The sequence below is a fragment of the Chlorocebus sabaeus genome, chromosome 14 (assembly GCF_047675955.1).
Source record: "Chlorocebus sabaeus isolate Y175 chromosome 14, mChlSab1.0.hap1, whole genome shotgun sequence".
Lineage (NCBI taxonomy): Eukaryota > Metazoa > Chordata > Mammalia > Primates > Cercopithecidae > Chlorocebus > Chlorocebus sabaeus.
The window spans coordinates 70,751,854-70,774,402 of record NC_132917.1 but is presented as its reverse complement, the minus strand read 5'-3'; the positions used below and the strand labels follow the sequence as shown (position 1 = coordinate 70,774,402).

At 48.0% G+C, this 22,549-nt stretch overlaps 1 protein-coding gene across 1 annotated transcript in view; it reads right to left on the bottom strand.

Annotated features, from left to right (window-relative positions):
- The window catches only part of VAX2 (ventral anterior homeobox 2), a 33,622-nt gene extending 15,802 nt beyond the window's left edge, over positions 1-17,820 (bottom strand). Inside the window, exon 1 of the mRNA XM_007970303.3 lies at positions 17,520-17,820. Within this exon, the coding sequence (XP_007968494.1) occupies positions 17,520-17,766 (247 nt within the window). The 5' untranslated portion in view covers positions 17,767-17,820. The remainder of the gene's footprint in view (positions 1-17,519) is intronic.
- Between the last annotated feature and the right edge of the window lie 4,729 nt (positions 17,821-22,549).

Here is a 22,549-nt window from a genome sequence, read left to right as displayed (position 1 = left end):
ACAGGGACTGAGGAACCTACCTTGAGAATCCCTGCTCTAGATGGTTACCCTGAGTCCCTCCCTCCAAGCGTGGCATCCGAGGAGACTGACTCTTTCTGGGTCCTGCCAGTGCCAGTTGATGCTCCCTCTCCAGGGTATGCTCTGGCTCCTGGCTCAAGAGTCCTGGCTCTGATCTCACAGGTTCTCAAGCACCATCCTGTTCACAGTCAGCCTCAGGGAGAAGGTGAGCCAGAGTGGAGGATGTGTCACTGCTCACTCAGAGGTGGCCTCCCTCCCCATCCCAGGCCAGGTCCTGCCAGGCTGCTGGGCGGAGCCTATCAAAAGCTGTGTCGTAGAAACTATAGACCTCTTAGGACAACTTAAGCTTCCCAGTTCCAATTCTGTTCACATTCTAAAATGATAGGGTAATATTTGTGACCCCACTGTGACTAGATCAGTCTCCTTTGCTCAGGTTCCATAATTTCCAATTGTGAGAGCAGACTCAGAACTTTGTCACAACACTCCCAAGTGAATCCATCTCAGATGGCAGTGATTTTATCAAACATGTTTTGTGGGGTATGAATAGGAGGAATGGTGCTGTTACAGCTGGTATCATACCCTCCCCTTAATCAGCCTCCTCAAGCCCACCCTGGAGCATCTGAACCTGAGCCCCTAACCATAAGATCAAACCACTTCTCCCTCTTTATACAAGACCTAAATGGAGGATTGCCACCTCAGGGAGCAGCCAAGTGCAGCTGTCTCCCTCAGGGTCAGGGAGGCACGAACCAGACGAGAAAGGCAACCTCAGACTTGCCACCAAATATCAAAATATGCCATACAAATAAGCGCATGAAAAATGTTCAACATTGCTGGCCATCAGGGAAAGGCAGTTAAAGTCACAATAAGAAACACCTATCAGAACAGTGAAAAGAAAAAATACCGAGAGTGGAAAAGCTGGTGAGGATGCAGGGAAGCTGGATCTCTCCTACATTGCTGATGGGAATGGAAAATGGTACAACTAGCTTGGCAGTTTCTTAAAGAGTTAAAAATATACTTATCCTACAACTCAGTGACTGAACTCCTGGGCGTTTATTCTAGGGAAATGAAATATTTGTTTTGTTTTGTTTTATTTATTTATTTATTTAGAGACAGAGTCTCGTTGTAACCCCCAGGCTGGAGTGCAGTGGTGTGATCTCAGCTCACTGCAACCTCCACCTCCCAGGTTCAAACGATTCTTATGCCTCAGCCTCCTGAGTAGCTGGGGTTACAGGCACCTGCCAGCATGTACGGCTTTTTTTTTTTTTTTTTTTTTTTTTTGAGATGGAGTTTCACTTTTGTTGCCCAGGCTGGAGGGCAGTGGTGCGATCTCAGCTCACTGCAACCTCCACCTTCCAGTTTCAAGTGATTTTCCTGCCTCAGCCTCCCAATAATACCAAGTAGCTGGGATTACAGGTGCCTGCCACCACACCCAGCTAATTGTATTTTTAGTAGGGATGGAGTTTCACCACGTTGGCCAGGCTGGTCTCAAACTCCTGACCTCAGGTGATCCGCCTGCCTCAGCCTCCCAGTGTTGGGATTACAGGCGCGAGCCACTATGCCCAGCTGAAATCTTATGTTCACACAAAAACCTGTATACAAATGACCATAGCAGCTTTATTTGTAATAGCCCCCTAATGGAAACAAATCAGACGTCTCTCAGTGGGTGAATGGTTAAACAAACTGTGGCATAACTGTACTCTGGGATAACACTCAGGAAAAAAAGGAATAACGATTGATACACATAACAATTTACTCAGGAAATTATACTGAGGGGAAAAAACAGTCCCCAAAAGTTATGCACTATATGATTCCATTCATTTAATATAAAAGTAACAAAATTATAGAGGTGGAGACCAGATCAGTGGTTGCCAGGGTTTGGGGATGGAGGAAGGACCTGGCCATCAATGAGTAGTAAGAGGAAGTTCCTTTGTGGTGACACCATAGTACTGTATCATGGCTGTGGTGGTGGTGACATGGATCTATAAATGTAATAAAATGTCATAGAACTATATACAAAAACCAAAAACACAGTGCAAGGAAAAACAGGTGAAATCTGAGGAAGGTCTGTAGTCTAGTTAATTAAATTGTACTAGTGTCAATTTTCTGATTTTGATAATGTACTATAGGTTTGTAAAATGCCATCTACAGAGAAGCTAGGTGATGGATACACAGGACCTCTCTGTACTATTTTTGTAACACCTTGTGAGTGTATAATTATTTCAAGATAAAAAGTTGACAACAAAAGCATGCCACAAAGCTAGAGTGATGTGTTGTCACAGAAACTGACTAATCCATTAGTAGAAAGAACACAATAGTGTCTCTGTATTCCATCTGTAAGATGATTTAAAATGGTACATATGTACCATTTTAAATAAACATATGTCATGTCAAAAGTTAGGCATTTATTTTAATGTTTACTATAAAAAATTTAAACCTATAATTGTATAAGCTTAGGGTGAGGCTAAAGTGGAAATTTAATCTTAAAATGCATTAAGCTAAAATATTAAGAAAATAAATGGAATATGAATATAACAAGTGAAGATGGGACCCAAATGACTGCATATGGGGGAATGATAGCACGGAAAGTACAAGATAAGGGGATATTAGACACATGTATCTATAGTCATAGAGTTTATCATAAAGGGGCATTTGAGATGGGAAAAGAGTGATTTAGTCAATTAGGCAGATTGGTGACCATAAATTGTATGTTTGGAATAAAATTAAGTTAAATTTCTGTCTTGCTCCATAAATAACAACACATTTAAAGTGGATTAAACAGCAAGTCATAGATGATAAAATGATAAGCGCATTACAAGAAAATACAGGAGGATGTTTTTAGAATCCTAGGCTTGGGATGAGATTTCTCAGCAAGCTACAAAACTGGAGGCTGTAGGCCAGGCATGTTGGCTCACGCCTATAATCCCAGCCCTTTGGGAGGCAGAGTCAGGTGGATCACCTGAGGTCAAGAGTTCGAGACCAGCCTGGCCAACGTGGCGAAACCCCGTCTCTACTAAAAAATACAAAAATTATCTGGGCGTGGCGGCAGGCACCTGTAATCCCAGCTACATGAGAGGCTGAGGCAGGAGAATCACTTGAACCTGGGAGGGGGAGGTTGCAGTGAGCTGAGATTGTGCCACTGCACTTCAGCCTGAGAGACAGAGCAAGACTCGGTCTCAAAAAAACAAATAACAAACAAACAAACAAACAAACAAAAAACCTGGAGGCTGTAAAGGAAACATAAAGGATGTATTTGACTACATTAAAGCTAAAAACTTGGGTGACAAAAGCACCAAAATCAAGGTAAAGTAAAAGAAACAGATTTAAAAAAAAAATACATTTAAGAGTCAAAGAGGCTGGTTGTGGTAACTCACGCCGGTAATCCCAGCACTTAGGGAGGCCAAGGTGGGCAGATCACTTGAGGTCAGGAGTTGGAGACCAGCCTGGGCAACATGGTGAAACCCCTTCTTTACTAAAAATACAAAAATTAGCTGGACGTGGTGGCATGCACCTGTAATCCCAGCTACCCGGGAGGCCGAGGCATGAGAATCACTTGAACCTGGGAGGTAGAGGTTGCAGTGAGCCGAGGTCACACCATTGCACTCCAGACTCTGTCTCAAAAAAAAAAAAAAAAAAAAAATTAAAGTAAATAGCCTAATAAAATAATGGTCAAGTAATTTATCTGGGTCATTCACAGAAAAAGACAGCTAAATGGCCAATAAACCTATGAAAGGGTAAGCATAGCTTTATAGTAATCAATATAATACAAGTCCCAGCAACAATGGAAAGCCCTTTATATCCCATAAGATTGAAAGGACATTAACCAGTGATTAAAAACAATGATGACAATTAATAACAATGATGCACTGTAGGGAAATCTACATTCCTATACGCTATTAGTAGAACCATAAATGAGTCCATCTTTTAAGGCTGCATTTATCAAGATTAAAGATGCACATAACTTTTGCTTCAATTATTTTATTTTATTTTTTTTATTTTTTTGAGATAGAGTCTTGCTTTGTCGCCCAGACTGGAGTGCAGTGGTGCGATATCGGCTCACTGCAGCCTCCGCCTCCTACGTTCAAGTGATTCTCCTGTCTCAACTCCCGAGTAGCTGGGATTACAGGTGCCCATCACCACGCCCCCTAATTTTTGTAATTTTTTAGTAGAGACAGGGTTTCACCATGTTGGCCAGGCTGGTCTCAAACTCTTGACCTCAAGTGATTCGCCCACCTCAGCCTCCCAAAATGCTGGGATTACAGGCATGAGCCACCACACCTGGCCTGATTTTATTTTCGTTGGCATTTGTGCTAGAGAAACACAGGCTCAGGTGCTCCAAAGTATATACAACAATGATGTGTATTGCTGCACTGCTCAAAACATCAAAAATTTGAAAGCATCTTCAATATTTTCCACAAGAGAAATGGCTGAACAAATACTGGTACATTCATATTATAAAACACCATGTAGTAATTGAAAAGAATGAGGCAATAAGCTATATGAACAGACATTAGTGTATGAAAGTAAGTTACAGAATAACATGTGTAGTTTAATCTCATTTATGTAGATTAAAACAACTGAATATATTCAACCATTTAACATGTATTTAATAAGCACTTATGTGTCAAATACTATTCTAGGGCCTGGGGATACAGAAATGGGCAAAAGAGAAAAGCACTTGTTTCCATAAACCTTGTACTGGGGAGGGAGACAGATAATAAATGTAAAGTTACTATTTATGTATTTATGTATTTATTTATTTATTTTGAGACAGAGTCCCACTCTGTCGCCCAGGCTGGAGTGCAGTGGTGTGATCTCGGCTCATGGCAACCTCTGCCTCTTGAGTTCAAACGAGTCTCCTGCCTCCACCTTCTGAGTAGCTGAGATTACAGGCACCCGCCACCATGCCCACTAATTTTTGTATTTTTATTAGAGGCAGGGTTTCACCATGTTGGTCAAACTGGTCTCAAAATGCTCAAGTGATCTGCCCGCCTCAGCCTCCCAAAGTTTTGAGATTACAGGCGTGAGCCACTGCACCCGGCATTCAAACAACTTATTTTTAATAAAAAATAAATTTTAAAAATATGTAAGGCAATGATGAGTGCTGGGAAGGCAATAAAACAAGGTAAGGGGATATTACTGTCTCTGCCCTAAATAACAAAACCCAATAACCAGAGAGAGTGTGTGTGCTGCCACACCCTTTCTACTTTGATGGTCTTGGAAGCAGGAGTGAAGAAGCTTTACCAGCCTGGGTTTCTGAGTACCAAGATGAGCCCCTGTCCACTTGTGATGGACTTATGTGAATGATAAATGCATTTGTGTTTTGTTGGGCCTCTAAAATTTGGGATTGTCTCTGCAGCAAAATATAGTCTATCTTACTAAAGTAACCCTCTTTTTTTGAATTGCTCCTTTTCTGGGAGGAGTTTGGGAGAAGCATCAGGAAAGAGGAGCAGCTTTCATTCCAGGGTTTCCTTGCAGGTAGGCACTTATTAGGGTGAAATGTACTCATTCCGAGTCCTACATTTTGCTGCCCCTCAAGTCTCCTCAAAGAGGGGTAAGCTCTGGGGGTATGTGGGAGGATGAATTCTGCCCAGAGAACCTTTGCTTGGGAGAGGTGGTGACCCCTGGCTTAATAGTAGTTAGCTTATGCTTCTGACCTCAGGTGCCCTGCTGGCACCTCTCCCAATAGACATCCCCCCCTCCGCCCCATCCCACCTCCAAAGTGCTATCTCACTTCTTTTCCTACCTAGAACCAGGTAGTCTCTGTGCACAATAAGCTGATAATATGCTGACTTTTTTTTTTTTTTTTTGAAACGGAGTCTCGCTCTGTCACCCAGGCTGGAGTGCAACGGCGTGATCTTGGCTCACTGCAACCTCCGCCTCCCGGGTTCAAGCGATTCTCCTCCCTCAGCCTCCTGAGTAGCTGAGATTACAGGCGCCCACCGCCGCGCCTGGCTAATTTTTGTATTTTTAGTAGAGATGGGGTTTCGCCATGTTGCCCAGGCTGGTTTTGAGTTCCTGACTTCGGGGGATCTGCCCACCTCGGCCTCCCAAAGTGCTGGGATTACAGGCATGAGCCACCATGCCTGGCCAATAATATGCTGACTTTTAAGTGTGCAAGGCCCTTCCTGCCCCTACCTACAAACATAATGTGATTACTAGAAAAATTCCTTATGGAAAATTCATTCTCAAGTTTATTGGGAACATTGAAAATGCTAGAATAGTCAACAGAAACAGTTAAACAATAGGAGTGAATACATATATTACCACACAGCAAGTATGTTACAAATCTACAGCAACTAAAATGGTATAATGCTGCACAAGGGTTATGAAGCAAATCCATGCATCTGTGTGGATCTGGTATGTTATGAAGACAGTGTTTCGAATTAGTTGGAGGAAAGACAGGGTTATCAGAGACATGGCTTTTGGACAATTAGTTCATTATTTGGAATAAAGTTATTTATCTCACACTGTGTGCAAAAATAAACACAAATTTAAATGTAAATAAAGCTCTAAAATTTGAAGAACAAATATAAAATAACTTTCTAAAAAGGAAAATAAATGACATATTTGAGTACCAAAAATAAATGCTTCTGTTGGGTAAGAGACAATTAAAACACGAATGAAGATTAGGAGAAAATATTCATAATGAATGCTTAAGAGAGTCCTAATGTCTGGTGTACACACAGCCTCTGTAAACCGGTGAGTAAAGTCAAGCAGTCCAGGGAGAAACCAAACAAATTATTCAGAGAAGGAGAAATGCATGTGGTTAATAAATATGAAAAACTACTCAGGCTAGAGGAATCAGAAAAATGAAAGTTTTAACAGCAATGAGATACCTCTTTTTTTTTTTTTTTTGAGATGCCATATTTTATCTATCAGACTTGGAAAATTGTGCTGGCAAGGCTGAGCAGAATTAGGTTCTCTCAAGCTCTGTTAATAAGAACATAAATTGATACAATATATGGTTTTTGAAGAGAAATAATGCCTAACTAAACTTAAAATGCACAGTGCCTTTGTCTCAGAATTTTTATAGAGCTTTCTATCACACAGAAACATCGGCATACTTGATAATTACAGACCCATTGTTTGTAGCATAGTTTGCAAGAGGGAACAAAAGGGAAAAAACTGAATGTTTATCAATAGGAAAATTGTCAATAAAATCATAGTCTAGTAATAACTTTCGCTATATGTAGACATTAACAAGAATGAGACATATAACCTGGATGGATGTTTATTGTATACTACTAAGTGAAATGGCAAGTGTGCATAAACCCATTTTTATATTTTAAAAAGGCAGTAAAAGTAAATCCTCTGTGTGCATGTGTCTGTGTTTTTATAACCACACAGGAACAAATCTGGCAAAATAAGCACCTCACTCTTCTCTTGCCTCTGAGGAGTGGAAACTGATCAGGGAGGAAAGATTCTACGCCTTTTTTGTCTTTCTTTATTATTTCTTTTGCTGAAAAAACTAGGTAATAAAATTTTTTTGGTAACAAAAATTTTTAATATGTTTGTGTATGTATATATAATGTTTTAAATGCTGGATGAAGATTTTTCTAACTAAGAGCTAGAATCTAGAAGCCCAAAAAGGAACGACCATTAAATGTGATTAGGGTTTAAATTTCAGTTTAGGAAAAAAAAAAAAAAAAAAAAATCCCACGAAGAAAGTTTTTTGTTGTTGTTGTTTTGTTTTTTCTGTTTTTTTAGAAAGTGACCTGGGAGTTGTTTGCAATACATGTCACAGAAAAAGGGCTCCTTTCCTTCCTATATAAGTAGCACTTACAAAGATGAGAAAATGATTAGTGATTCGATGGAGAAATGGCTAAATATATGAATAATTCACAGAAAAGAATATTAAAATGAAAAATAACTACACAAAAACATGCTTAACCTCATTAGCAATTTAAACTACTAATAAAATGGGATTATTTTGTCACTTGAAAGATTTCACTCTAAAAAATTAAGTATATCCTGAGTTGGGAGGACGTAGAGAAATAGCACTTTTATACAAGATGGCTAAGAGCATAAGTCAGTATTTTTGATATAAAATTTGGAAATACTATCATAACTTTAAATTTATATCCTTGGATTTTAAAAGTTTGCTTCCAGGAATTTATCCTGTAATTATATTCATACTGTGTATATGTAAAATGATTGTTGTTATTTTAAACATTTTATTATGACAAATTTCAAACATTTACAAAATTAGAGAGAGCAGTATAATGAGCTCCGATATACCTATCACCCAATTTCAACTATTAGAAACTCAGGAATAATCTTATTTCTTCTATTCTGCTGTAATTGTTAGCAAATTCTAGAAGTCATAACATTTCACTTACGAGTATTTCAACATGTATCTCTAAAAAAGGGGGACTCTTAAGAAAGTCACCTACAATACTATTATCACAATAAAAATTGACAGTTATTCCTTAACATAATAAAATATCCCACCTAGTTTTACATTTTCCAAATTGTCTCATAAATAAGATTAAACAAAACCATTTGTTCAAGGGAGCACTCATTCTATGGTAAAAATGAGGTGTTGCCTGATAAAAAGATAGGAATAATTAAATATAAAACAAACCATTTGTTCAAATTAGGATACAAAGATGTTCACTACAGCCTTGTTTGTAATAATGAAAAATTACAACCAACCTAAATATCCCTCAATAGAGAACCAGTTAAATAAGTTATATTATATCTACATAATGGAATCCTATGTAGTGGTTAAAAAAAATGAGGGAGTTCTAGAAAGAAAGATTTCCACAAATATTCTTTTGCCATACTTGCAAGCTAAGACAGTTTTTTTAATTAAAAAAAGCCATTGCCAAAAATCCCATTTTTGTAATATATAACTTACATATTTGTATTTTTCAATTACTAGGTAAAGTTTGGAAGGTAAATCTTAGGAGTGGAAGTGTATTATGTAAGAGAAATGAGAAACTTTTAAATTTTTTATGACATAGCAAAATAGTATGGATTGCTTTTGTAATTAAAAAGATATTTTATGAGAGGCCCAGGCAGGAGGATTGCTTGAGGCCAAGAGTTTAAGACTGGCCTCCTCAATATGGTGAAACCCTGTCTCTACTAAAAAAAAAAAAAAAAAATTAAAGCCAGGTCAGCACTGTGGGGATTGCCTGTAGTCCCAGCTACTCCAGAGGCTGAGGCGAGAGGACTGCTCGAGGCCAGGAGTTCAAGATCATAGTGGGCTATTGTTGGGCCACTGCACTCCAGCCTGGGTGACAGAGTGAGCCCTTGTCTCTAAAAAATAAAATATAATGACATAACAAAAATAATAAGATATTTTATACTTTTGAAAACAAAAGACCATCCTAAACCAAATCAAAGGATAAATTGTAAACTAAAATGTTGCAACACATATTGAAAGCAATACATAGAGTTTCTGCAAATCAGCGAGGAAATGGTATATTTGCAAATTAAACTGGTCAAAGGAAATGAATCAATAGATAGAGGAAATACAGCTGGCTAATGAAGAGGAAGATTGACAAAGATGAAATGATACAAAATGTCCAATGTGGGAACAGGGCAAAGGGGTGGGCATAAATTACTAAACTTCTCCTGCAGAATAACTTGACTATATTTATCAAGATGTAAAATGTGAACTGTGCTGGCAAATTTGGGGAAACAATCACTTTCAGACATCCCTGGTGGCAGTGTAAATTGCTACTATCTTACGGAGGACAATTTGAGATTATCTTGCAAATTTCAAACACAGATACTATTTGACCCAGTAACTCACTTTTAGGAACTTCTCTGACAGATACACTCACACATGTGGAAATGACCAAGAAACAAGTTTTTTTTTTTTAAATTTCAGGATTACATATAATAGAAACAGATAAGAAAATAACCAAATGTCCACAAATAGGGCACTGGTTATATGATATTCGTTATGATCCACCTAGTCCATTTAAATAGAATATTATGCATCTATAAAAAACCAAACAGTTATTTACACCCCAAGATTTATTGGGAGAAAAAAATTATATAACTGCACTGATTTCCATAGGCATAAACATTATCTGGAAGGACATATTAGAAAGTCCTTGAGCCAGGTGGGAAGTGGGTGATGGGGACAGGGATGGGAGAGGTTTTTCACCGGATACGTTTTAAAAAGTGCTGTGGCTCCCACCTGTAATCCCAGCTATGTGGGCGTTTGAGTCCAGCTTAAACCCCAAATAGTGAGACCCCCATCTCCTGATGTCTGAAAAAAAAAAGTTGTTTTGATGAATTATCTATTTTACAATTACCTATTACAGAAAATGAAACATATTTAAATGGCTTGTGTAAACCTTTTGACGTAGCAATCACACTGCTAGAAACTTATCCCACAGAAACAAAGGTCGAGAAGACCGCTGCCTTCGAAGCTTACTTCACAGTGTTTATACTAAGGAAAAACAACCCCGAGGTCCCTCCTGTCTTTAGGGGAATTAGGCTTTCCCCAACCAAAGGAATACTTAATTCTACAGTCAAGGGACAGCAAGAACTAGTTCAGCAGAAAAGATGATCACTGCAGATTAAATTTTTTGAAATGGTAAATTGCAAAACAGCCTATGAAATATGATTCTGCTTTTATTTATTTGTTCGTATAAGAGCGTGGAAAAATCGCCTGGAAGGACTCGCCCAGAATTGAAAACAATGGCTGTTCCTGGGATCCTTCTCTGCCTTCGGTTTTTTAAAAAAAATCAAGCTCGTATTACTTTTTGAATTTAAATCCTCTATTTACCTGTCTACATTGTAAGTGTGGCCCTGCCGGAGGCTGTGCTTTGCAGTGTCCTTTGCCCGGCCCTGGCTCCCGCAGCTCGCGGGTGGACGCCGTGGGCTGCCAAGCAGTGGGGAATAGAAGGCGGGATAGGGGCTCTGGAAGTCAGTGTCTCCAGCAAGACGCTAAGGAAACCGTGGCATCAACTGCGCGGTTATTTTGGCTCCAGCCGTGGGCTGCAGCCTTGTGAGCTGGCAGGGGCAGGGGCACAGATTTATCTAGTTATTTCTGTCAACCCTGTGGCTGGCGTTGCCCGTGGAACCTCACACCCGGCAGCCGCCGAAAGCCGGGAGAATCACCACTGACTTTAGGAGCGGCCCAGCGCTTCCCAAGACCTCCGCTCCAGCCTGGGCGGGCCTCTAAGCGGCCGCATACATGAGGGTTTTCAGGTTTTGTAATTCAGTGGTTCCCAAAGTTGTGGATTGCACAAACAAAATTCCAAAGCTATGGCGTTGCCAACTTCATGTTTTAACAATTATTCTATGTCCTGCCATGATCACTGTTTCATATAAGGACATTGCAACGCCAAAAAATAAGATAATCTTAGAACACACGTTCTTCCAGGAGAAGGCATTGGCCGCCTAGTACCTACAGAAATATGCGATGTTGATGAATTCTGTCTCCTTTAAATTATTTGAGAAGTATTTATTGAGTGCCTACTGTACGCTAAAAGCATCCGGGAAGATCGCCTGGATTTGGTGGGCACAGTGACCACCTTCTACGTGGTCTTTGCCTGGCGTCGAGGGAACCTGGCTCGGGGAGCCTGCCCCCTAGACTTCAGCGCGGAAGTCCCTACCCAGCTATTCCTGGCCTGGCTGTGAGAGCTGGGCAGAAATAGCTCACATCCCTGGGACGCTGCATGCCGGCAGCTTCAGCCAGGCTCAGTCTGGCACACAGTAGGTACGCATTAACGTTTGTGGAATAAGTTAAAGAACAAGAAATGCGCGGTAGCTCAGTCCTGTAATCCAGCAATTTGGGAGGTCGAGGAGGGAGGATCCCTTGAGCCCAGGGGTTCAAGGTTACAGTGAACTATGATTGCACCCTTGCACTCCAGTCTGGGTGACAGAGCAACCAGTGTATCTAAAAAAAGTAAAAGAAAAAAAGAAAAAGAAAAAGAAAAAAGTAAGAACAAAGTATGTTAAGGCTACAGGGGAGACGGTTCAAGAAGGACCCTGAGCCCTTACAAGCCCAAGCCCCTATCAAGACCTTACAGCACACTCCTCCAGTCTGGCACTCACCCTGACTCTCCGGGTGCATTCACCCTGGCTCTGCAGGCCACATCCAAGCCTGGGGCTGCTACCTCTTTCTGCAGCGCTGGATGTCCCCAGTCAGCATCCACCAACAGTGGGAGAACCTAAGGCACTGAAACTCCCAACCACCTTCCAGGATAAGCGGGGCTGGGGGTATGAGGAGTGAACTAGGCTCCTAGATCTGTCTGGCCCCAGGGATTGGTGGGCAGGCTCATGCAGCCTTGGTGTCCTCTATCAGAGTATCTTGAACTGGGGTACAGAATCTGTAGACGCACAGCCAGGTAACTGGCTACTGGCTCTCCAAGGGTAGTCAGGTCTAGCATTATTTGTGATTGTATATTAAGCGAAGAGCAAATAGGCAAAATTCATATGCTCTACCTCCCATCATTAAAATAGAAATCAAAGAAATGTAGCCAACAAGAAAGAAGCGTGCAGCCAAGAGGTTTAATTGGGGAAATGGCCCCCAGGCCAACATGATGTATAGGCACCCTGTCTCCCTACAGATGGTGCACAAAAGAGGAAGACTTGAGCCCGGTGGCTTTGACTGACTGCGGGTGCATGCCACTGCCATCTCTTCCCTTTTCTGTAGCCCCAGGTACCCACTTACTGTCTGGACTTCCAAAGAATTTGGCCTCCTTGCCCCTAGGACTCCCCAGAAGCTACCTGGGGGACCGTTCCTGAAGAGGCGGGTGTGTGGGGCAGGGGATGCGGTGGTGGTTCCATGGGTTCCTGGGTCTACCAGACCAGAAGGGGAACAGAAATCGCCTGAGGAGGGAATGAGCTGTCTAATCTTCCTGAACAGTTCCCTGAAAATGAAAACTGGGCACACAAGACACAACTACAAGATGATTTTTCGGGTTACTGGTCTGCTTCAGTGTGTGTTTGTGGGTGTGAGGGTTATGGAAGGGGGAAAACAAAAGAAGACCCAAATGAGAGGGCCTGCCGGCATAGACCCACTAAGGGAATGTGTGCCTCCTGCCGAAAACAAGTAAAAGGGAAAAATAACGTAAAGCAACTCCAAGAAAACAAAACAAAAAAAGAAACCCTCTACAAAAGCTAAAACCAAAAAATAAAAACAAGTACAAAAATCTCAAAGTGTAGTTCCTTGCATGAGCCATTTACACTTTTCCATGTCTGCCTGGGGTGCTGGTCCTGGGTTATCAGGTCTATTAACAGACTCAGATATTGAGACGAAAGTCCCATGGTCCTTGCTAAACGCCTGCGCAGCAGGGCTAGGCCTGCGGCCAGGGCCGATCTCCCCAAGCCCAGTGGCTGCTGGAAATCCAAGCAGAAAGCGAGCAGAGGCCGGCCGACCATGAGCCTGGACCCGGCTGCTGGAGGCGAGGCGTCTGTCCCTGCAGTAACCTGCCAGCCGGAGCCCCTAAGCTGCACCCCCTTGCACGGCTTCTTCAGACGCGCCACTGGGAGATAGGGCCCCAGCGGCTGCACGCCATTGTGCTGTGTGTATGAGTTCGGACTTGCGTGTTTCTGGAGCGTGGGTCCCGGCTGCCCGCAGATTCTCCGAGGGGCTGGACTCCACTAAGGTCAATCCCACCCGTCCCACGGCGGGCATCGCCCAGCCCAAGCAAGAGGCCTGGGCTTCACGCGTCCCCTCACGGCCCCCAGCCATCCGCGCATCCATTCAGCTCCCGGGTGAAAGCGTTTTTGCTGCTGGTGGTGGGGTTGCAGCGAGTGGCTTCTTCAAGGGATCCTGCAGTCATCACGCCCTACCGCTCCCAGACAGAGGGGTTCGGAGGGTTTCGAGTGGGGTTTGAGGACCCACAGCGGTGGCTCTCAGCCCAGAGAGGCCGCTTTGGGTGAGCAGGAACGGACACCACGCATTGTCTGTAAAAGTTGCTGTGTTGGTGGACAGAATTTCCCGGATCTATCAAAATCGGTCGTTAAATTCGCGTCCGGATTAATTTGGGAAACAGGTGCGTTTGAGTGTGCAGGTGCGAGCGTTGATCGTGGGGTCGTAGGGAGTCTGGGGTCAGAGTTGTCCACCTCTTCTGTCTGCTGGGATCCCAGCTCCACCGAAAAGGCTGGTGCTCGGCCACTGCCCTGTGCTATTTGAGCCACGACTCAGGCGGCCTGTTCCTTTCGTTGCTTCCTGCCTGCCTTTGGTGTGCGGTTTCCAATATAAAACAAAAGGATTCCTCCGTCCCCGCCCTCACTGGTCTAGGGACTGTGCACTCGGAGGTGTGGAGCGGCCTTCTCAGGCCTTAGGGTCCGAATGGGAGGCTCGCTGTGTCCGCGGTGCGATGTGCGGGGTGCCTGTTGTGCGCCCGGCCTATCATCTCAGCAGCTCCGGTCCGTGCCCTTGTGTGACGGGAAGGAGCCTTCATTTTGATGCACAGGAGGCATCACATTTGGCCTCCCTGGCTCTCTACCCTGCATTGGCAGAGCCTTGAGTCACTGATCCCAAAAGGTTCCCACCAAGGAGATTGGGGAGGGCCGCACTGTGTGGTCTGCAAGATGGTGCTGATTTTCCTTTACCATCAGTGTGTTCTTGACCCCTAGGTGCTCACCTCCCAGTACAGCCCAGACCCTGGGCCAGAGCCAGAAGGAGGGGGAAAGGGGTGACTTGGGAGAGGCCTCAAACAACAAAGGTCCATTGCCCCACCCATCAAAAGTGGTTAACCTCAGAGCTACACCCTTCCTTCTGTCAACAAATATTTATGGAGATCCTACCGGGTGTTTGCAGTTTTAGACATCACCTCTGATTCTTGGCAAGTCCTTTAAGGTAAGGGCTATGGGTCCCTTTGTAAGATGAGGAAGCAAGCAAAGAGAAACAAAGAAATTGGTTCAGGTTTAAAGGGCTATAAGGTCAGTAATCTAAACCAACTTTGCTTAACTCTGGCGCCCAAGCTCTCCTCCTACTCCCTGTGCCAAAGGACTCCCTCAACAAACCTGCTCCCCTGTGGTAGGCTCTTAGATGAAGGAGTGCAGAATGAAAGGAGGCAGAAAGGACCCAGAAGGCCTCCCCAAGAAAGGGGAGGTCCTGAGGAGGCCCCAACCCAACACTGACACAGGACAGCAAGTGCAAATGCCTCCCTTTTACCTTTTAGTGGTTTCCTTCCAAAGATTCTTTGGGAGGATGTGTTCTCAGAGGTCAAGGGAAAAGTGTATTGAAGGCCTATGGAAGGGATGTTCATTCAGGGGCCAAGGCAGTTCAGACTTTCCTTCACCAGTGCCAGGCCTGTCTCATTGATCAGAGCCCTGAGCCATGGCGGGACTGCCAGTGACTCAGGTGACCCTGGCTAGGAGAGATTAGTGGTAAATCACATCCTGAGCGTTTCAGGCCCATAATAACCTCCCCATCATTAAATGGGGAAGGGCAGAGGGATTTATAAAAGCCACACTTGCCTTTCATTTCTGTTAGGTGTGTAAATATATCCTCTATGCTTTATATCTAATATTTTGATTATATTTTACAAATGCAATGGCACCTCTGTGTGTGCACATACATTTATAAAAAGTACACCCCCTGAAGACTCACACAGGCTGTCTTACATTCAGTGCAAGCCCATCTCTGCCTGACTGTGGATTGCTCCAGCTTGGGTGGCCCCACCTCACAGGGTGGAGGGTCACTTTTGAATTCCACTTCCTATTAGTTTAACCCTGAAGGCTATTTAATTGACATCTGTACACAAAACTTATTTGCTCTACATAAAGGGTTAGTAGGGTGGAGAGGGTGTTAGGTGGGCACAGAACTCACAATTGTCCTGGGGGGAAGAAAATGCCCACCCATAGGTGGGGTTCAAGGTGATGAGTGTCACAGGCAGGGACTTTAGATCTTCCCCTGGGAATGTGTGGGACTGGGGGACTGAGTTCTCTGGCAGTCTTACAGATTTTTTTAAAGGAACCAAAAGGGCTGCTCATGCCTTCACTCAGGACACCCCACAGTCTAAAGAACAAAACCGAATTTAATCCCTGGTGCCCAACAGGTCCATACACCTGCTAGAATTCCTGATGGTATAACTGCCTTGACTTAAGCAGTCAACTAAGAGTGGCAGTGAGCACCCACTGTCCCAGTGACATCTGGCACCAGCAATGTTTCCCAGAGCTAGGGCCCCTACCTCTGTATTTAAGGCAGTCATCAGTCACCCTCACACTGGGCTGCCTTCATGCTCTGCACTCCAGTCCTCAGAGCCACCCACACCCAGCAGCTGCAGAGAGGTCGTGCCCAACTGGCCCAGGGTGTCCCAGTCAGCTTGAGGGTAGCCGAGCTCAGACCAAACAGAATTCCTTCGCTGGAACGACCCAGGGCCAGCTTCCAGCCTGTTCCCTTTCCCCAGGCGGAGGCCAAAGAAATCAGCTCGGGCCAGTGGCCTCCAGAGGCCCAGAGGCTCTCCCGAGCGGCGAGTGTGAAGAGGCTGGAAAGAGGCAGCGGGAGGAAGCCGGGAGGAAGCCGGAGGAGGGAGCCCAGGAAGGAGCCTGGGGGAGCCATTACCGCCAGTGGCCTCTTCTGGCGCGGGGTCTCCCGGACGCGGGGCTTCGGGGTGGAGGAGGCAACGGACTTCAGTCTCTGGCCGCGACCTGGGGTCGGGCTGAGGGCAAGACCCTGGAGTCCCCTTTCTCCTCCCATTTCGCCGGGCAAGGCCCAGATCCAGGGAAAGCGGAGCCCTCGGCACTGCGAAAGGCTGGCACTGGGGGCCTGGGGAGCCTCGGCCTCGCGGCGAGGAGGCCGGGAAGAGCTGGGTAATCGGTCGCAGTCCAGATCGAGGCGCTTGCAGGAAGAAGGTGCCGGGAAGACGCGTTCGGCTGAGAGGAATGGCCGGGAAAGAAGAGAGGAGGACGAGAGCCAAGGGAGAAAGGGAAGGACATGAAAGGCCAGGCCGCGGGAAGGCGGCGCCGAGAGCCGGCTGGGCCCAGGCGCCGCGAGGAAGTGGGAAGCGAGAGAGTGAAGCACAGCGGGCAAGCGCCGCACACGCCACTCTCCGCGTCCCGCGCCATCTCCCCCGGGCAATCCGTGCGGGTCGGGATTGCCGGGGATGGGAAACGCGGCTGAGCAGGAGGGGAGGAAGCACCCCGGCCGCCCTGCAGAGCCGGGGCCTTTTCCTCCCGCGGTTGCCGACGCTGCTTTCTCCACGTCCTGTCCCCGCGGAGCGCGCGTGACGCTTTTCTCCGCACTTGCCTTGAGGGTCACGGGACAGAGACCAGGCTCTCAGCATCCGGCACTCCATTTCTGCACCCGCCACAGTAGAGGTCCCGGGTGGGCCTACGACTAAGGGACTGGACCGAGAGGCGGAGAAACGGGGACCGCTGCGGTCCCATTCGCTGCTTTGTCCCCTCACTCAGCTCAATGTCCAGCACACAATAGACGCTCAAAATAATATTTGAATGAATGACTGGATGACGAATAAATGAATATATGAATTGGAAGATGTCACCTGCAAGAAGGTCGGGGGCCCCAGTATGGGTAGGGTGAGGGTCCAGTGGAGCAGGGCCACGAGCTGTCCCCTTACCTCGCACCAGGATGCGGCGGCAGTGGTCTGCCTCGCCGGGCCCGGGCTGCCCGTCGCTGTCGGCTCCGCTCTCCCTGGAGCCTGCGGGACTGGAGGCTGAGGTCCCGGCCACCTCCGTTGGGCTGTGGCCACCGCCATCAGCTCGCAAGTCCTCCGCTCCGCCGCGGTCCCCGCCGCGCCCACCGCCGCCAGCAGACTCCGCCCGGCGCGCGGGGCCCCGGTCGCGCTCGGCGCCCCCATCGCCCATGCCGACCGCCACTGCCAACCCCACTATCCAGGAGCCAGCCTAGGCTGGTGGTGAGCGCCGCTCCCCGCCCCTCACGCCCCCGCCCGACTCCTCCTCCTCTGGCCCCGCCCCTGGCCGCTGCTCCTCCCCTCGCCGCTGATTGGGCGGGAGTCAGGGTTCCTAGACTCCCAGCTGCGCCGGGGCTCCACGCCAGGGGAGAGAGGGAGGGGGAGGGGAGCGGTGGTCCCACTCCACCCGTAGTCTAGCCCTGCTCCAAGCCGGGCAGAGGGAGAATGGGACGGCCTTGAGGAATGCCCTACAACCCCTCCTAAAGTTGATCAATCTCTCCTCCCCTCCACCGTTCCCCTAGCTTACTCACCTCCCCACTCCCTTGTTCCCACAGAAGCGCAGCCGCTGCGCTCCGGCCGATTCAGCAGGATCAATAACCAAAGTGCGCAAAGAAGGCGACCTCGGCGAGACCTAGCAGAGAAGAGGAGGTTGGCCTTGCTCTGGGGCTTGGCAGGGTGGGGTCGGTGGGGGTGCTGGAGGCGGGGGCGCAGGCCTGGGCTCAGTGCGCCAACCCCTAGATTTATACCCACCCACACTCATGAACGCAGACCGGAGGACCCCCTTCCCCGGCCCTCATGGAAGATCAAGGGCGAGAGTGGGCGAATGAGGCTGGGAAAGTGAGGCAAGGAGACGGACTCACCCGCGTCCCCGGGAGAGACTGAACAGGCGCACAGGCAGACAGCCGGGTGCAGGCGCCCAGAGACTCGAGAGTAAGGCTGAGACCGTGGTAGGCGGCAAAGTCCTGGTTTTCCCTCAGGTCTGAGGCCGTCACAGGGGACCGCACCACGAGACAGGGATAGAAGGTGGGGATTTCCTTGTTTCCCTCCGCGGAGCTCTCCCCGTGCTCTGTCGCTGTGTCGCTGTCCCGGGTCCCACCTTCTCCGAGTCTGCGGAGAGGTAAAGGGCGGAGGTGAGCAAGGCTGGAAGTGAAGTAGGGTCAGGTTGTAAGGAGTTGAACAGCTGGGGTCCCGGGGCTCAGCCCCCCGAGGCGTGCGGATCCCCAGCATTTACTGGAGAGGCCGGCGCTCGCCCGAGCCTAGTGTCTCTCTCAACGCACTGGGAGGGGACTTTCTTTGACTCAGAAGGGGACCTGGACGAAAGATTGAGAACGAAGGTGTGTGTGCAAATGTGTGCACGCGCAACAAGGCCTGTGACCCTTTCCCTAAAGCACTACCACCTCAGACTTTCCTTCGTTTGTTTGACCTGCTGGCGTGAGCAGGGTGCTTCGGTCTGTCCAATAATCTGGTTAAGGGGGTCTGTGAGAGCGGGTGTGGATATGCCCGTGAAAGTGGCTGTAGCATGGCTGCATGTGTCCCTGGTGCAGCCTCCATTATCCCTGTGAGTGGGAAAGCAGGTATATGAGTATGTGCGTGTGTCAGTACCATAGTGCGTGTACAGTATTCATGTGAATGGTTGTGTGTTTCCGATGCCAGATATTCCCGGCAGAAGGTGAGGTTGCGGGGGGAGGGGGACACATACCAATTATTTAATTGAATAATTAACAACTACTCCACTTAGGATATGGCACCTAGGGAAAGCAGAGGGTAAAAAGGGCAGGTCGGGAGGTCTTGCTGGTAGTAAAGAAGGGAGGGAGAAAGGAAGAAAAGAAGGAAGGAAGGAGGGAAGGAAGGAAGGAAGGAAGGAGGGAGGGAAGGAAGGAAGGAAGGAAGGAAGGAAGGAGGGAAGGAAGGAAGGAAGGAAGGAAGGAGGGAAGGAAGGAAGGAAAGAAGGAAGGAAGGAAGGAAGGAAGGAGGGAGGGAAGGAAGGAAGGAGGGAAGGAAGGAAGGAAAGAAGGAAGGAAGAAAGGAAGGAAGGAAGGAGGGAAGGAAGGAAGGAAGGAGGGAAGGAAGGAAGGAAGGAGGGAGGGAAGGAAGGAAGGAAGGAGGGAGGGAAGGAAGGAAGGAGGGAGGGAAGAAAGGAAGGAAGGAAGGAAGGAAGGAAGGAAGGAAGGAGGGAAGGAAGGAAGGAAGGAAGGAAGGAGGGAAGGAAGGAAGGAGGGAAGGAAGGAAGGAAGGAAGGAGGGAAGGAAGGAAGGAAAGAAGGAAGGAAGGAAGGAGGGAAGGAAGGAAGGAAGGAGGAAGGGAAGGAAGGAAGGAGGGAAGGAAGGAAGGAAGGAGGAAGGGAAGGAAGGAAGGAGGGAAGGAAGGAAGGAGGGAAGGAAGGAAGGAAGGAGGGAGGGAAGGAAGGAAGGAAGGAGGGAGGGAAGGAAGGAAGGAGGGAGGGAAGGAAGGAGGGAAGGAAGGAAGGAAGGAGGGAGGGAAGGAAGGAAGGAGGGAGGGAGGGAAGGAAGGAAGGAGGGAAGGAAGGAAGGAAGGAAGGAGGGAAGGAAGGAAGGAAGGAAGGAAGAAGGAAGGAAGGAAGGAGGGAAGGAAGGAAGGAAGAAAGGAAGAAGGAAGGAAGGAAGGAAGGAAGAAAGAAGGAAGGAAGGAAGGAAGGAAGGAAGGAAGGGGAAACACAGCCACAGAGTGGTTTGGGTGGGTGGCAGGAAAGGTGGGATTGAGCCCAAGGCTTAAGTCAGGGTGTTCAGAGGGAGAGCAGCCTGGACTACCTGTAGGTGCTGAGAGTTTGTGGGCCTGGGGCACAGGACTGTAGGAATGTGTATGTATGTAGGAGAAAGGAGTGAGAAAGAGGTTTCAGGAGGGTCCTGGGGAAAGTATGACCCAGTGGAACTGAGCTCGCCTGAAAGAATCCATGTTGCCCGTGTGCCGTGAGCTCTGCACTATTCCTCCCGGCCTGGCCCTAGCAGTGGCAGTGAACTCCTTAATGACCGCCATGCAGGTCAGACCCTCTCCCTCTCCATCCGCCAAGCTTCCCAAAAGTCTTGTCTCTCACCCAGCCACCACCTCTACTCTGCACTTCAGTTTTTTGCCTCTCTGGCTCTCTCAAGTTTATTTTTATTACTTGAGATGCATCTAATATACAAAAATTATAAACAGAAATATAAACAAACACTCGGCTTGCCTGGACACTGCACCCCTACCCCCAGCTCTAGCGGTTCTGCTTGCTGCAGATGAGGCCCCAGTTTCTGTGCAGACAAAAACGGAAAAGCAGCACTTGCTGGACCGTGCCAAGCTTCGTTTGTTGTCGTCGTTTTTATTTTTCATTTCACAAATGGCATCTTTCCATGCCAGTAACTCGAGTCTCAGTCCTGGAGTCCTCTCCCAGTGCCCATGGATGAGGTCCTGGGTGTGAGCACACTCCTGGGAGAGGTCGGAGGCCTCTTATAGAGTCCTCCGGAGCCTGGACTCTGGACGTTCTGGCAGCTTTCCCTTCCCTGTCTGCTCCTGGGAGCCTTGCAGGGAGCACCGCCTGGCTCCAAGCCAGCTAGGTATCGACTCTTGGGTGTTCCAGTCTTCTCCTTTCTCCTGCACCCTTTATTCTTCCTTTCTCACGTTCTCTCTTGGAGGTAAAAGATTCGTCCTCCCTCTGGAATCCTGGGTGTCTCTTGTGGGCAAGCCTGGGCAGTGGGGCCCCAGCCCCAGTGCATGTGCATGCGGGGATGGAGTGAGGAAGTCAGGGCTTCTGTGCGCGGAGGCGCCCGGGTGTGTATGGAGGAGCAGTGGAGAGGAGGACTGGGTCTCCTCACTGAGCCCTTCCCTGACCCAGTCAGACCCCTTTCAGGCCGAGCTGGAAGCCTGGCCATCCGCAGGAACAGAGGTTCTTGAACCCCAGGCTGCCTGGCCCCCAGTGCCTCCCTAAGCTTGCTGCCTGGGCGGTCTAATTCCCCACCAAGGAGGCACTTTGTGCGGGAGCCACTAGGCTCCCACCCGCGTCCTCCCCTTCCTAGAGACAGAGAACATCTTGCTTCGCTAAGTCCCCCGGGTCCTTGGTGAGGAAAGCTGGGCCACCTGTGCCCGGGTACAGACGCATGGCGAGGGTGTACGGGGGGATGTAGGGGTGCGGTACCGCCCCTTCAGAGTATATGCGTGGGTTGGGGAACAAAGCGTGCCTAAGCTGAGTCCCTGCCTGGCTCTAGAGGAAACTTCCTGCCCTGTGCAAGACGGACGCAGAGCTTGGAGGCGTGACGAGTCCGCCTGGCGCGAATTCACTGGGATCAGGGATTCCCCATTCGCGACTGGGACCTGAGCGCCGGTGTCTCGGGCCTACTGTTCTCCTCTTCACCTTCAGTCTCCCCCTGCGGCCTCACTGTGATCTCAACCCGCCAAGACCCCAGGGGCCCAGAGAATTTCTTCCGACTCTTCGCTTCCTCTCTTTTTTGGTAAGGCAATTGAGAAACTAAACCTAAGGGAGTTGGAAGGGGAATGCCAGACGGTGAGGGGAGGGCAGTAGTGGTTCAGGTCCTTCATTCTCAGTGGGAGAATGGGAAGACAGTTGGTAGGGAGGGGCACTCCTGCTCCTAGCTCCCCTTAGAGACCCTTTAGAACGGGGATCCCCTGGGGCTTCTCCAAAGCCGGGCTGGAGTCGGGGAAAGGGGCCATCCTCTCTGGATTCAGCCTTGCTCGGCATCCTCTGCCACCCTCCAATTCCTGACGCCTTTTCGGGGCGCGGGCCTGTTCCGGTTATTCCCCGTGGACCCTCCAGCCCTGCACCACACACCTTCTTGCCTTTTGGCCGCTCAGCAGGAGGGACAGACCTCCCGAGCCTTCGTGGCGCTAAGAACTGGATCCCCGGTGCCTGTGGATAAATACACTCCCCTGCCCCCTACCCCCAACACCACGACCCACAGCAGCCCTCTCTAGGGTTGGCAATGTGAGGCCTGTGCTGGCTGCTAGGG